General features: G+C 41.4%; 3 protein-coding genes across 3 annotated transcripts in view; all 3 read right to left on the bottom strand.

Annotated features, from left to right (window-relative positions):
• Positions 1-5,377, bottom strand: part of LOC118419951 (sialin-like) — a 6,717-nt gene extending 1,340 nt beyond the window's left edge. The window contains exons 1-11 of the mRNA XM_035826644.1: positions 5,226-5,377; positions 4,987-5,093; positions 4,081-4,269; positions 3,756-3,839; positions 2,840-2,995; positions 2,263-2,350; positions 1,957-2,043; positions 1,513-1,640; positions 885-1,034; positions 470-602; positions 108-352 (exon numbers count right to left, since the gene is read on the bottom strand). Of these exons, the coding sequence (XP_035682537.1) occupies positions 108-352; positions 470-602; positions 885-1,034; positions 1,513-1,640; positions 1,957-2,043; positions 2,263-2,350; positions 2,840-2,995; positions 3,756-3,839; positions 4,081-4,269; positions 4,987-5,082 (1,356 nt within the window). The 5' untranslated portion in view covers positions 5,083-5,093; positions 5,226-5,377. The remainder of the gene's footprint in view (positions 1-107; positions 353-469; positions 603-884; positions 1,035-1,512; positions 1,641-1,956; positions 2,044-2,262; positions 2,351-2,839; positions 2,996-3,755; positions 3,840-4,080; positions 4,270-4,986; positions 5,094-5,225) is intronic.
• A 754-nt stretch (positions 5,378-6,131) lies between these two features.
• Positions 6,132-13,999, bottom strand: part of LOC118419947 (sialin-like) — a 25,023-nt gene continuing 17,155 nt past the window's right edge. The window contains exons 11-12 of the mRNA XM_035826638.1: positions 6,881-7,021; positions 6,132-6,368 (exon numbers count right to left, since the gene is read on the bottom strand). Coding sequence (XP_035682531.1) covers positions 6,273-6,368; positions 6,881-7,021 — 237 coding nt within the window. The 3' untranslated portion in view covers positions 6,132-6,272. The remainder of the gene's footprint in view (positions 6,369-6,880; positions 7,022-13,999) is intronic.
• Positions 13,544-13,999, bottom strand: part of LOC118419950 (sialin-like) — a 7,090-nt gene continuing 6,634 nt past the window's right edge. Inside the window, exon 12 of the mRNA XM_035826643.1 lies at positions 13,544-13,819. Coding sequence (XP_035682536.1) covers positions 13,724-13,819 — 96 coding nt within the window. The 3' untranslated portion in view covers positions 13,544-13,723. The remainder of the gene's footprint in view (positions 13,820-13,999) is intronic.

Below are 13,999 nucleotides of genomic sequence, written 5' to 3'. Positions count from 1 at the left end.
ACATATATATTATATTATATATATATATTAGAGAGAATGTCATTGTTGTTTGTGTAAGATGAGCTAGGGCTAATGACTAGTTACGGTACAAACTTTCTCGTACTAACATCATTATCGGTGATGAATCCGACCAACAGCGGAGCGAAGATACCAGCAACTGTAGCCGCAACGTTGGCCAGAGCGAAGGTCACTCCGCTGAACCTGGGCGCGAATTCAACATGGACGGCGCGAAATCCCGCCACCGTCATCCCGTTGAAACCCTCTGTTATACACAGCAGGGAGACAGCGACGGCCGGGTTACATCCAGTCAGGTTCGCCAGGATCACTCCGCAGATCACCGTGCCGGAAAATCCTGAGTAGAGAGCACATTAGTCAAAATCATACAGAACTAGTGCGCTCATTATGTCATATTTCTTGATTAGATAACTGAGGTTTTAAAAATGTGATCTTGAGTTGCCGCAAATCTTACCTATGATAACGAATCCCCTTCTTATCCACACCTTGGGGATTTTCCCGCCTTGAATCAGGCGGTCAGCTGCAACGCTAGACGTCAACATGGTGACCATGGAAAGGACGAACGGAAGAGCAGACAGCAAGCCGTTCTAGAGAAGGGAATGGGACTTAAATGGCGTTATGTAAGACTTCTGTACCCCCCTGACGTCAACGTTTGGTGAGGGGATTCTTTTTAAACAACTAAACGTTTCTAATCTGCCAACATCTCGACTCCCCGCTGTTCGCATCGTGACCTAATGACTCAGTCGCTAGTCCGCGCCACGAGATAGTATCTCTTGTCATATTGTTTGCACGTAAGTCACATAACGGGGACCTATAGACGAACGGACACAGAAAAATGTTATTGAGCAACTGAGAACATCACGACGTACCGTTCTGATGTTGAATCCCAACACATTTTGCATGTAGTTCGGCAGTTGGGTAGTCAGAAAGTAGATTCCCCAGTTCGAACTGAACTGTCCAATGATGAGTGCCCAAACGGAAGGCGATGTGAGAACTTTCAGCCAAGGAACTGCTGGTGTCTGTTCATGTCAAACAAAATCTAATGACTCTTAGTTCCTTTTTGATAGAACAGTTGTCAACGGTTTGAAGCAATTCTAACGTATATCTACTGTAAATAAATCTGCACTGTGCACCGGTAGCAAGACATACACGTAACAAGACAGGCTATATCTAAAGAAGAGGGTTAGGGTTAGGGTTAGGGTTAGGGTTAGGGTTAGGGTTAGGGTTAGGGTTAGGGTTAGGGTTAGGGTTAGGGTTAGGACTAGGGTTAGCGTTAGGGATATATGAGTTAGGGTTAGGGGGTTAGGGTTAGGGTTAGGGTTAGGGTTAGGGTTAGGGTTAGGGTTAGGGTGAGACCGGAAGTGACAACACTGTCAGCCAAGAAACGTTTAGTTTCTGTCAGAGAAAAATAAGGGTTTGTAATTATGCAAAAAAAATGTTTTCAGCTCAAAATCATTACATCAATCAAAACATGAGTCAGAACAAATCACTTGCTACCTGTCGTTCCCTCATTCCGGTGCTATCTTCTATGTACTTCTGTTCTTCCTCCAGGATCCGTGGATGTTTCGCAGGCGAGTCGTAAGCCAGGAGAAGCCATGCCACGAACCATGCTGCTACAAGACCTCCTATGAATTCGAACAAAGGCCGAAGAAGTCAATTAGACCACTTAAAACCATTGACCACGTAATGAACCGAAAACAGCTGCTAATTCCACCAAACTTTTTCACTGAACTACAAACATATAATCTCAACCAAAAAATTTGTAGTGTCAACCACAAATACATATTGCCTCTGTACCGAAAAAAACAGTACGTGGCAAACACGTTTGATTTGATATCAGTACGTAATACCTATTCACATGCATACCGTGTCGTTTTCTCTGCAAAAACACAACTTCCTTGTATTGAAAGAGATTATTACAGTTTCAACATGTGTTCTTACCAGGAACATAGAAGATATACTCCCAGCCCAACTCGTCAGCTAGGTAGGACGCCAGTGGGTAGTTGATGATGTTACCGAGAGGTATCCCTACATTGATGTGACGATTGGACAAAACAGACCACATCAATGCAAAGGCTAATGCAAAGGCAAAGGTATGAATAAATCGCTTATTTAAATAGCTTAAATCACGCTTACGTGCTCTTTTGTACTACCTTTCATACTATTCAAGCTGGCCACAATATCATTCATGAGCACGATAGAGTGTGATATTTTTCAACAGAGGAACCGAACGTTTGAAGTTATTACCTATGTAACAGATTGCCAGAAGGCTGGTCCTTTCGGTAAGAGGTGCCCATCGGCTCCAGACTCCGTATAATGTGGGGAACAACACTCCCTGGAGTAGAAGGGTTGTTAGTTACATGTACATCTGGCAGACAGACATAATTTTGTGCAGGGATGTGTGAAATTGTCAGCCCATTGACCCAGTTACAGATTATTGTATCAATGTTCGAACATGTTACAACAAATGATGAATGTATGTTGGAACGGTTTAGAAACTAACAGAAATAATGTAATTGATGTTAGAAATGTTTCTAACATGTATGAATACAGCAGAAAATAGTTAGAACGTCACACAGATGTTATAACTAGTTCTAGACTGTTACTTATCAGAGCAAGATTGCTACAAAAATTTCCAAAATGTTAGAACAAAAGGCAAGGAACGCCCTCTTGGTAATGTGGAATTGACTGTATAATCTCATCAAATTACAAAGATCATAATCATTTTCACGAAAACACATGTGCTCTCAAATTTGTTTGAAGTATATAACGTACTTTTATTGTCAACTTTATGTAAGATTACAGATATACGTGTATAACTTACCGACACCAGTCCCATAGAGAACCTGACGGCAAACATCGCCCAAGGACTCGTCCGAGAGGCCACGGGACCGAGAGCGTTCAGAGCCGCTGTAACCAACATGCTGGTGCCGTACACAATCTTGCCGCCAAACTTCTGCTCTAACAAGCCACCTAAGACCTATTAGGAGAGATAAAGAAATGTTTGCACACCAAGGAAAATCAACTCCGAGTAACAGATAAATCGACTCAACAGGTAACGCTAGTTCACCTGTATCCATGTCCGCGGCGTACGCAATATACGTTGTTTGAAAAACAGAATATTTAGGTATATCAAGTCGATGGAAGATTGTTTCAAACTGCAATACAAAATGTATTTTCAAAATATTGCAGTTGGACGTTCCGACGGTGGTTTCCAACTGCGGTTCCATATGAAAGATGAAACCACGGTCCTTCGATTTGATATCTCTAAATACCCTGTTTTAAAAACAACGAATATAGGTTACCCCGCGGATAAAGGTAACATAGTGTTAATATTTGAAAGCCAATACACAGTGTTTACCTTCACATGGTCTAGCCAAATAATCCACCTCTCTCTTAAGTCATACTCAAACAAATCCAAGGACCATTGTATACTCAAACACATCCATTGTATAGGATGACAAGTCCCTCCAACTCTAGAATATCAGCCAGTTGCTACATTATGCAATTGAACACCACAGGGTGTCCGAAACACCTCCAGTAACCGCTGTTTGGTAAATGTCATTAACCGTAGTAGTTTGGAAAAGAGGAAGAAGAGAAAGGAGGAAGAAACAATTATCACACGTAGGAAAAGCAATATATTTCCCTTCCATCAAGGTAAACATAACTATGATGTTGGCCGAGCTGGTATGGAATGTACGATGTATGTCCCATAAATCTATAGGCTCTCAGATGCTCACCTGTGTGACGATGTAGCCGTAGAAGTAGGCACCAAGTAGAACTCCCTTTATGCTCTCACTCCAGTCCAGTTCCCCTTGATTGTTCTGCACATGCAACCATAGAAATCATCACAATTTGACAAACAGCATTCCATCAGCACATACAGTCACAAATCTATAATTAGTAGATGGTCTAACATCACATTGGCTATATATTCCTAACAGGAAACGAGATTCCTTTGGGGCACGTTGTCATTGTCTTGCAAAAGTCTGAACCTTGAAATTTAAATTATTTTCTTTGTGTGTTAAAGAAAGTAATTGGATGATAACCAGGATATGTTCCCACCTGTGCGGATGTATTTCCTGACCCACTGCTCGGACAGAGCAGGTAGGTGTTAGTTTGATTGACAGGTGAGGAACTGTTCACCATGACAACGATGGCTATTGAGAATCCACTCCTGAAGGTCATCATTGCGATGTGGCCAAAGAAAAACAGGACGGCCAAGACGTACCGAGCCGGGACTCTGTCGGCCAGCTGAAGTACAAACAGCAGAACGATGTTACGATTATGTGAGAGGAAAATGTCAATCACTCAATGGGAAGTCAAATTTATCGTGTCAACGTTGTAATCTTACATAGTACACTTCTTACAAATATGGTTCAACATGAAACATGCTTTTAATGTGATCAAACAAATGGCACCAAAGCCCATAAAGCATTATGTGCATACACTGACACAGAGTATATATTAGGCCCCCTTTCCACTAGACGGCGATTGCGATGCGCTCTCACTGCGACCTGTAAGGATATTTGTAACCTTCAATTTCACACTGGGTACATCATACAAAATGTAAAAGTGTGACCGAGAAGACAACAAAACATACAAAATGTAAAAAGATTCGTTTCTTTTTTTTCACAATTTGCTGAGCAATATGTCAAATTTTAGGTCGCAGAGAGAGTGCTGCGAGAACGCCGTCTTAGTAGAACGGAGGTATAAATGAGATAGGCTTTTGAAGACACTGATTTGCAAAGGAATGGCAAAAAAACTGAAGAGCAATATCTGGGTAGGTTCACGATGGACTCAAATTTAGAGTTCAGTTCATACCTAACTTATGAAGGAACAGCTGTTTGAAGGTGTTCATGCAAATCGTTCTTAAAACGTCATATTTTTATGGTAAATGATATATACAGAAAGTTTTAAGTTATTAGAGTATATTATAGACACGTAAAATATTACATGTGCCCTACATACCAAACAACAGCTTCCTTTCTCAGAGTCCCGCTCTGACTTTGTCTCAGTTTTGCCGCCAGCATCTGATGACGTCATGTCCTTTCCCATTGCATCCATTTTCCACTGTTCTGCCAGACACAATGTATATCACGTTAGTTATGTGTTAAAAAATTACAATGACCATAGTAAAAATCCGAAAAGTGTGCTATATGAACTCAAAGAAGGCAACATATGCTGTGTACTATTTCTGATAGACATACCTTTACATTTACAGCCTCAGGACGTGCAGCTAACAAACTTGCGTCCCTGACAGCATTGGTGCTCTGACAGACCGATAGATCGGAACTTAAACTTTAAGTGCAGGAGTGTACCAGCCACCGACTTTGGCCTCACGTGACTTCACTATGTTATCACTGCTTTGGATCACACGTTGCATGTGCGTGGAATGACTAAGCATAATACTCTCACCTTTGGACCATTACAAGTAGATCACGGCCTCATTTTTAACTTGCGTCGTACGGGGCGTATACATGTAGGTTTACATTTGTAATGTTTGGCTAACAAAAGGCCGAAGCTGTAACAACGGCTGTCAAACAAGCTTGATGTCAAACTCGAGTGGTAACCATGGCAGCTTTGAGAGGTTTGACTTGTGTCGCGGTAATATCTGTCACAGATATAAACATGCACATAAACATGCGACATGGTTTTTTGTCGTCCCTGTAGCAAGCTCAAGATTGCAAATAAGTAGTGATAATCTTTGTTTGCAATGCAAACAAACACAACTTTTTCACCCAAGTCCTCGCCGTACGGAGAAGTATAATTTTTCTTTGTTTCTTTGACCACCATAGAAAATTGTTGTAATTTGTGTCCGTATTTCATCTATGGTACAACCACAGACAAGTCTAGCTGGACGGGGAGACTACAAACCCTCATACGAGGGACAACACTACGAAAGGCGTGGCTCCATCCATAGTTAAAGCATTGAAACTATTGTCTGTATAACAATGCTAGCATGGCAAAAGTTAATAAAGCTACCCGTACATTCTAGTACATATGACACGTATCTAAACAGGTACCATATAACTTACATAGAAGAGACAGTATTTCTTTGCATCTTGAGGACGATGTCTCTATTTCTGCGTCGCAGTCGTATATTGTTGTTGGGATTGTAATATCAAGTATTTTATAATAGCCAGCGGACAGCATTGGCAGTTATAGCACATAAAATCACGAGCTAGCACTAATTTTATCCAACACAACTTCGTCATTTGATTGCCCCTCAGTATGCAGAATCATAGCAAGTCTTCTCATAATTTCGTGTTAGGCATCTCCACAATATTCATCGGCATCTCGGCGTGTTCATTGGCGATTACAAGGTCCTTCGAGCCGGCCAGCTCGACATTCTGCATAAAAACATGTAAGAACAGTTAGTCTGGCTACGTTCTCCAGTCGATGTGAGATCGTTTGGCGTGATCGGCAGCGCCGGATTGGGCTCAGGCTCAAGAGGTGCCATGTCACCGATCTTGTACTCTTGGGAAAGACTTTCCTCACTTCACTCAGGTGAAAATGACTACCTAGCTTCTGGTAGGGGCGTCCCTCGAATAGGACGTAAAATGGAGATCTCGGATAGGACATAAAATGGAGAGTTAAAGAACCCACCACACCTTTCGAAAAAGAGTAGGAGCATGCCTGTTATCGCATCACTCGGAAGACTTAAGATGCGTATGAAGTCGGTCTAAAGAAAATGTTTATTTGTAACCAAATCCAAATCTGCTCTATCGGTTGATGGACTAACTCAAGAACTTCGCTAGCTAAACAGCATGGTTGCTCGGGTCGAATCGCGTCTCGTCATCACAAGATAACTTAAATGTTATTTTTCTGTACTTATCACCATAAGGAAGCCTTCGGTACTAACCTTATCAAAGGATCCTTTGTCGCCCTCTCCCCGAGCCCAGGACTGGACGTCAGTGCGCAAGAACACCGCGGTGAAAATCCCTCCCACGCCCTGAATAGCCGCTCCTATGTAGAAGATTGTGGACCAGGCGGCAGGGGTTGGCTGGAAGAGTCAACCAGCATTCATGATTTCATACTGTTTACATAGATGGTAATGGTGCAACGTTAGCACTGAGATAAAATAAATTGTTAAATGTAGTATAATATCTGTCCATATATATATATATATATATATATATATATATATATATATATATATATGTATATTAGAAAGAATGACATTGTTGTTTGTGTAAGATGAGCTAGGGCTAATGACTAGTTACGGTACAAAATTTCTCGTACTAACATCATTATCGGTGACAAATCCGACCAACAGCGGAGCGAGGATACCAGCAAATGTTGCCCCAACGTTGGCCAGAGCGAAGGTCACTCCGCTGAACCTTGGCGCGAACTCAACATGGACGGCCCGGAATCCTGCCACAGTCAGCCCGTTGAAACCCTCTGTTATACACAGCAGGGAGACAGCGACGACCGGGTTACATCCAGTCAGGTTTGCCAGGATCACTCCGCAGATCACGTTGCCGGAAAATGCTGTATAGAAAGTACATAAGTCAAATCATACCGGACGTCAGTGTGCTCATAATCATATAGCTTAGAACTGAGGTTTTAGAAACTTGATCTTGAGTTGCTGCACATCTTACCTGTGATAACGAATCCCCTTCTTATCCACACCTTGGGGATTTTCCCGCCTTGAATCAAGCGGTCAGCTGCAACGCTTGAGGCCATCATGGTGACCATGGAAAGGACGAACGGAAGAGCAGACAGCAAGCCGTTCTAGAGAAGGGAATGGGACTTAAATGGCGTTATGTAAGACTTCTGTACCCCCTTGACGTCAACGTTTGATGAGGGGATTCTTTTTAAACAACTAAACGTTTCTCATCTGCCAACATCTCGACTCCCCGCTGTTCGCATCATGACCTAATGATCTCAGCCTAGTCCGCGCCACGAGATAGTATCTCTTGTCATATTGTTTGCACGTAAATCACATAGAGGGGACCTATAGACGAACGGACACAGAAAAATGTTATTGAGTAACTGAGAACACCAAGACGTACCGTTCTGATGTTGAATCCCAACACATTCTGCATGTAGTTCGGCAGTTGGGTAGTCAGAAAGTAGATTCCCCAGTTCGAACTGAACTGTCCAATGACGAGTGCCCAAACGGAAGGCGATGTGAGAACTTTCAGCCAAGGAACTGCTGGTTTCTGTTGATGTCAAACAAAATCTTATGAATTCTTAGTTCCTTATTGATAGAACAGTGGTTTGAAGCAATGCTAAAGTAAGTACCGTACTATAATTTTTTTGGCGCTCACTTGACCTATCCAAAGGCACCGACAAGAGATACATGTAACAAGGCAGGCTATATGTAAAGAAGAGGGTTATGATTAGGGTTGGGGTTATGACTATGACTATGACTATGACTAGGGGTTAGGGGTTAGGGGTTAGGGTTAGGGTTATATAGGGTTAGGGTTAGGGTTAGGGTTAGGGTTAGGGTTACAAGGTGACAACACTTCGGCCAAGAAACTTTTGGTTTCTGTCAGAGAAGAATAGTGTATGTTTTCATCTCAAAATAATATATATAAATATATATGTTCTATCAATCAAAACATAAGTCAGAAAAAGATTGAAATAACAAATCACTTGCTACCTGCCGTTCCCTCATTCCGGTGCTATCTTCTATGTACTTCTGTTCTTTCTCCAGGATCCGTGGATGTTTCGCAGGCGAGTCATAAGCCAGAAGAAGCCATGCCACGAACCAGGCAGCTACAAGACCAGCTATGAGCAAAAGCCGAAGAAGTCAATTGGATCACTTAAAACCATTGATTCAGGTTGAAGGGTGCCAGCTAATGAATCGAAAACAGCTGCTAATTCCACCAAAATCTTTCACTGAACTACAAACATATAATCTCAACCAAAAAACCTATAGTCTCAACCAAAAACACATATTACCTCTGTACCGGAAAAAATTGTGGACAAAAAATGTTAGATTTTTATATCAGTACGTAATACCTTTTCACATGCATACCGTGTCGTTTTCTCTGCAAATACACAACTTTGAATTCCTTGTATTGAAATATATTATTACAGTTTCAACATGTGTTCTTACCAGGAACATAGAAGATATACTCCCAGCCCAACTCGTCCGCTAGAAAGGACGCCAGTGGGTAGTTGATGACGTTACCAAGGGGCGCTCCTACATTGATGTGACGATTGGACAAAACAGACCACGTCAATGCAAAGGCTAATGCAAAGGTATGAATAAATCATAAATAGCTTAAATCACGCTTACGTGCTCTTTTGTACTACCTTTCATACTATTCAAGCTGGTCACAACATCATTCGGGAGTACGATAGAGTGTGATATTTTTCAACCGAGGAACCGAACGTTTCAAGTTATTACCTATGTAGCAGATTGCCAGAAGGCTGGTCCTTTCGGCAAGAGGTGCCCATCGGCTCCAGACTCCGTATAATGTGGGGAACAACACTCCCTTGAGTAGAATGGTGGTTAGTAAAGTCTGGCAGACAGACACCATTTCGTGCACTTGGCAGGGATGTGTGAATCGCCCTCTTCCAAGCCCACTGACCCAGTTACAAAATATTGTATCAATATTCGAACACGTTGCAACAAATGATGAATCTATGTTGGAATAGTCTATCAGTAGACGCTCTTTTGTGTAAACTTGAACTGGACACATTAGGCGCTAAATGCTGGGCTTCTGGAGTCCGCAAGACGCCAGAGGAATGTGGTTTTGGCTATGTCTGGCATTCTCCCATATCATCTGTCCTAAATCCATCACAAATAATTCCATCCATCGACCAACGTTTAAAAGATATGTACCTTCAATCTTTCGTAACAGCAATGCGCAACAACAATAAATTACGAACATACAGATTACTTAAGACTACTTACAACGACGAGAAATACTTAAAGATTGCAAACATTCGGCACAGAACAGCCATCACAAAGCTCCGCATTAGTTCACATAAACTTCACATTGAAAAAGGCCGACATAACCACATTCCTCTGGAAGAAAGAATCTGCCAATACTGTAACTTGAATAAGATAGAGGATGAGTGTCACTTTATTGTTGACTGTACTTTATACAACAACGAAAGAAACGTCCTTTTTCAAAATATACAACATATGTTCCCAAATTTCCGATACTTGAATACCACGGAAAAATTCATATTTCTCATGCAATTAGATAAACCATATATTATTGATTCCATTTGTCCTTATGTTTATGATATAGCTGTTTTAAGAAGCGAGAAGAAGTTGAACTTGTACATACTTGAATGTATTAGCATATGTAGAGATGATAAGATACCTTTTTTGTCAAAATTGTACCTTATCACTAGCGCTACGACCTGTACTTTGTTTGAGCACAAATGTACAATAAAGGTCATTCATTCTTATCAGAGTAAAATTGCAACAAAAGTTTCCAAAATATTAGAACAAAAGGCAAGAAACGCCCTTTGGTAATGTGGAATTGACTGTGCAATCTCATAAAATTGCAAATATCATAATCATTTTCACGAAAACACATGTGCTCTCAAATTTGTCTGAAGTATATAACGCACTTTTATTGTTGACGTTATGTAAGGTTAAGGATATAACGTTACGTGTATAACTTACCGACACCAATCCCATGGAGAATCTGACAGCAAACATCGCCCAAGGACTCGTCCGCGAGGCCACAGGACTGAGAGCGTTCAGAGCCCCTGTAACCAACATGCTCATGCCGTACACAATCTTGCCGCCAAACTTCTGCTCTAACAAGCCACCTAAGACCTATTAGGAGAGATAAAGAAATGTTTGCACACCACGGACAATCAACTCGATCCGAGTAACAGACAATTCAACTCAACATGTAATACCTTTATCCGCGGCGTACGCAATAACGTTATACGTTGTTTTAAAAACAGGATATTTAAACAAATTGCAATACAAAATGTATTTTCAAAATATTGCAATTGGACGTCGTGAAGGTGGCTTCCAACTGTGGTTCCACATGGAAGATGAAAGCACGGTCCTTCGATTTGATATCTGTAAATACCCTTTTTCAAAAACAACGAATATAGGTTACCTCGCGGACCTTCACATGGTCTAGCCAAATAATCCACATCTCTCTTAAGTCATACTCAAACATATCCATTGTATACTCAAACACATTCATTGTACAGGATGACAAGTCTCTCCAGGTCTCTTTTAGCTGCCAGTTGCTGCATTATGTAATTGAACCCCACAGGATTTCTGACACATGTACACCACTAGTAACGTGGTGACCGCCGTCCAGTAAATGCCATTAACCTTAGTTGTTTTGAGAAGAATCGGATAGGAAGAAACGTAGCAAAAGCAATATGTTTCCCTTCCATGAAGGTAAACATAACTATGTTGTTGGTCGAGTTGGTATCGAATGTACGATGTATGTCCAAAAAATCTATAGGCTCTCAATTGCTCACCTGTGTGACGATGTAGCCGTAAAAGTAGGAACCAAGTAGAACTCCCTGTATGCTCTCAGTCCAGTCCAGTTCCCCTTGATCGTTCTGCTCATACAACAGTAGAAATTATCACAATTTGACAAGCAGTGGACCATCAACACATACAGTCACAAAGCTATAGTTAACATCACAAAGCTGTAATTAACATCATATTGACTATTCCTATTAGTAAACAAGATGTCTTTGGGACCCGATGTCATTATCTTTGTTAATGCTACAACTCGACAAGAGTATGATTATGTATGTATGTATGTATGTATGTATGTATTACTATGTCATTATCTTGTATCTGTATCTGTATCTATATAGCCGGTATAACCGCCATTCGGCGTAACACACCAGCTTCGCAGGCACGCGGTGCGGCAGCAGCTGGTTATATTACACTGAACGATCCGTCACACCTAACTTTTGCACATCTATCTGCAATCGTTTTTTAAAACTATCCAGAGAAGATGCCCCTACTGTGCTTGGTGATAACAAATTCCAATCTACGATAGTTCTGGGAAAATACGAATTTTTGAACACATCAATCCTAGCTTGGAAACTCTGGTACTTGAAGTCATGACTGTTTCTTGTTCTTTTTTGAGCTGGTATTAGATACTTATCAGTCGGTATCTTACAAAAGTCTGAACCCTAAATTTAGAATTAACTTCCTTGTGTGTTAAAGAAAGTGATGGAACCCATGGATGATAACCAGGATATGTTCCCACCTGTGCGGATGCATTTTCTGACCCACTGCTCGGGCAGAGCTGGTAGGTGCCAGTTTGATTGACAGGTGAGGAACTGTTCACCATGACAACGATGACTATTGAGAATCCGCCCCTGAAGATCGGTAACCTTGGGTTAGCAGTGAGAGGTTTGACATGTGCCGCGGTAGATATCTGCCACAGATATGATACACTTCTCAAATAAACATACAACATAGATTTCGTCATCCTTCTAGCAAACGTAAGATTGCAATTGAATAATGGTAATCCTTCTTGAAATAGTTGAACTGTAATTTCCAACACCAAAATTGGACTCACCCAAATTTTCGACTGTACAGCATCAGTCTTTGTCAAGGAATGAACAATCCACTGCTGTTGTGACGTCACGTTATGTAGATAGAACACGTGACTCAGTAAGCAGTGGATTATAGGTTGCAGGAAGTCTATGGCGCCCACCGTCTCTGTTCAGGGATGGTTGTAGAGCCCGGATGTAGATTGCTTCTTTAATCCCTCTGGCGAAAAAGTCTGGTTCTGTGTCCAAAATTTCAACTTTGTCTAGTGACACTGAATGACCCGGCGATTCTATGTGTATATGTTGGGAAACTTCTGAGGTTTTTGAACTCTTGCGTTTGTGCTCAAGGAACCTGGTCTTAAGTGATCTCTCAGTCTCCCCAATATAGGTTTCTGTAAAAGGGCCCCTGATGTTCTGTCCTTGGCACTTAATATGATAGATGACACCACACTTTTGTTCTTTAGGGGTTTTGTCCTTAGGTGCTACAAGGATAGACTTCCATAGACTTCCTGCAACCTATAATCCACTGCTTACTGAGTCACGTGTTCTATCTACATAACGTGACGTCACAACAGCAGTGGATTGTTCATTCCTTGACAAAGACTGATGCTGTACAGTCGAAAATTTGGGTGAGTCCAATTTTGGTGTTGGAAATTACAGTTCAACTATTTCAAGAATGACTTGTACCAACACAGATGAACTTTCAAGTTAAAATGGTAATCCTTGTTTGTCCTCGCCGTAAGAAGAAGCTCATTTTTTCTTTGTCTAATTGACCACCATAGAAAAAAATTATAAAATAGTTAAATATTTTGTGTCCCTATTTGATGGAACAACGACAGACAAGTCAAGCTGCAAGGGGAGACTACAAACCCTCACAGGAAGGACAACACTACGAAAGGCGTGGCTCCACCCATAGTTAAACCATTGAAACTAATGCCTGTATCATGGCAAAAGTTACTAAAGCTACCCGTACATTCTAGTACATATGACACGTATCTAAACAGGTACCATATAACTTACTTAATAGAAGAGACAATATTTCTTTGCATCTTGAGGACGATGTCTTTATTTCTGTGTCGCAGTCGTGTAATGTTGTTGGCATTCTAAATGTTAAGTATTTTGTAATAGTCAGCGTACAGCATTGGCAGTTATAGAACATAAAATCACCATCTGATCCTAATTTTATCCAACACAACGTCTTCATTTGATTGCCCCTCAGTATGCAAAATCACGGTAAGACTTCTCATAATTTCGTGCTAGGCATCTCCACAACCTTCGTCGGCATCTCGGCGTGTTCATTCGCGATGACGAGGTCCTTCGAGCCGGCCAGCTCGACATTCTGCATAAAAACATGTAAGAACAGTTAGTCTAGCTACGTTCTCCAGTCGATGTGAGATCGTGTGGCATAATCAGCAGCAGGTTGGCCTCAGGCCCAAGAAGTCCCGATTTCGAAACCTGCCATGTCACCGATCTTGTGCCCTCACTTTCATCAGGTGAAAATGAGTACCTAGCTTCTGCT

The sequence above is a fragment of the Branchiostoma floridae genome, chromosome 7 (genome assembly GCF_000003815.2).
Source record: "Branchiostoma floridae strain S238N-H82 chromosome 7, Bfl_VNyyK, whole genome shotgun sequence".
NCBI lineage: Eukaryota > Metazoa > Chordata > Leptocardii > Amphioxiformes > Branchiostomatidae > Branchiostoma > Branchiostoma floridae.
The sequence above is the reverse complement of the archived record's forward strand: the minus strand, read 5'-3'. Positions and strand labels throughout refer to the sequence as shown.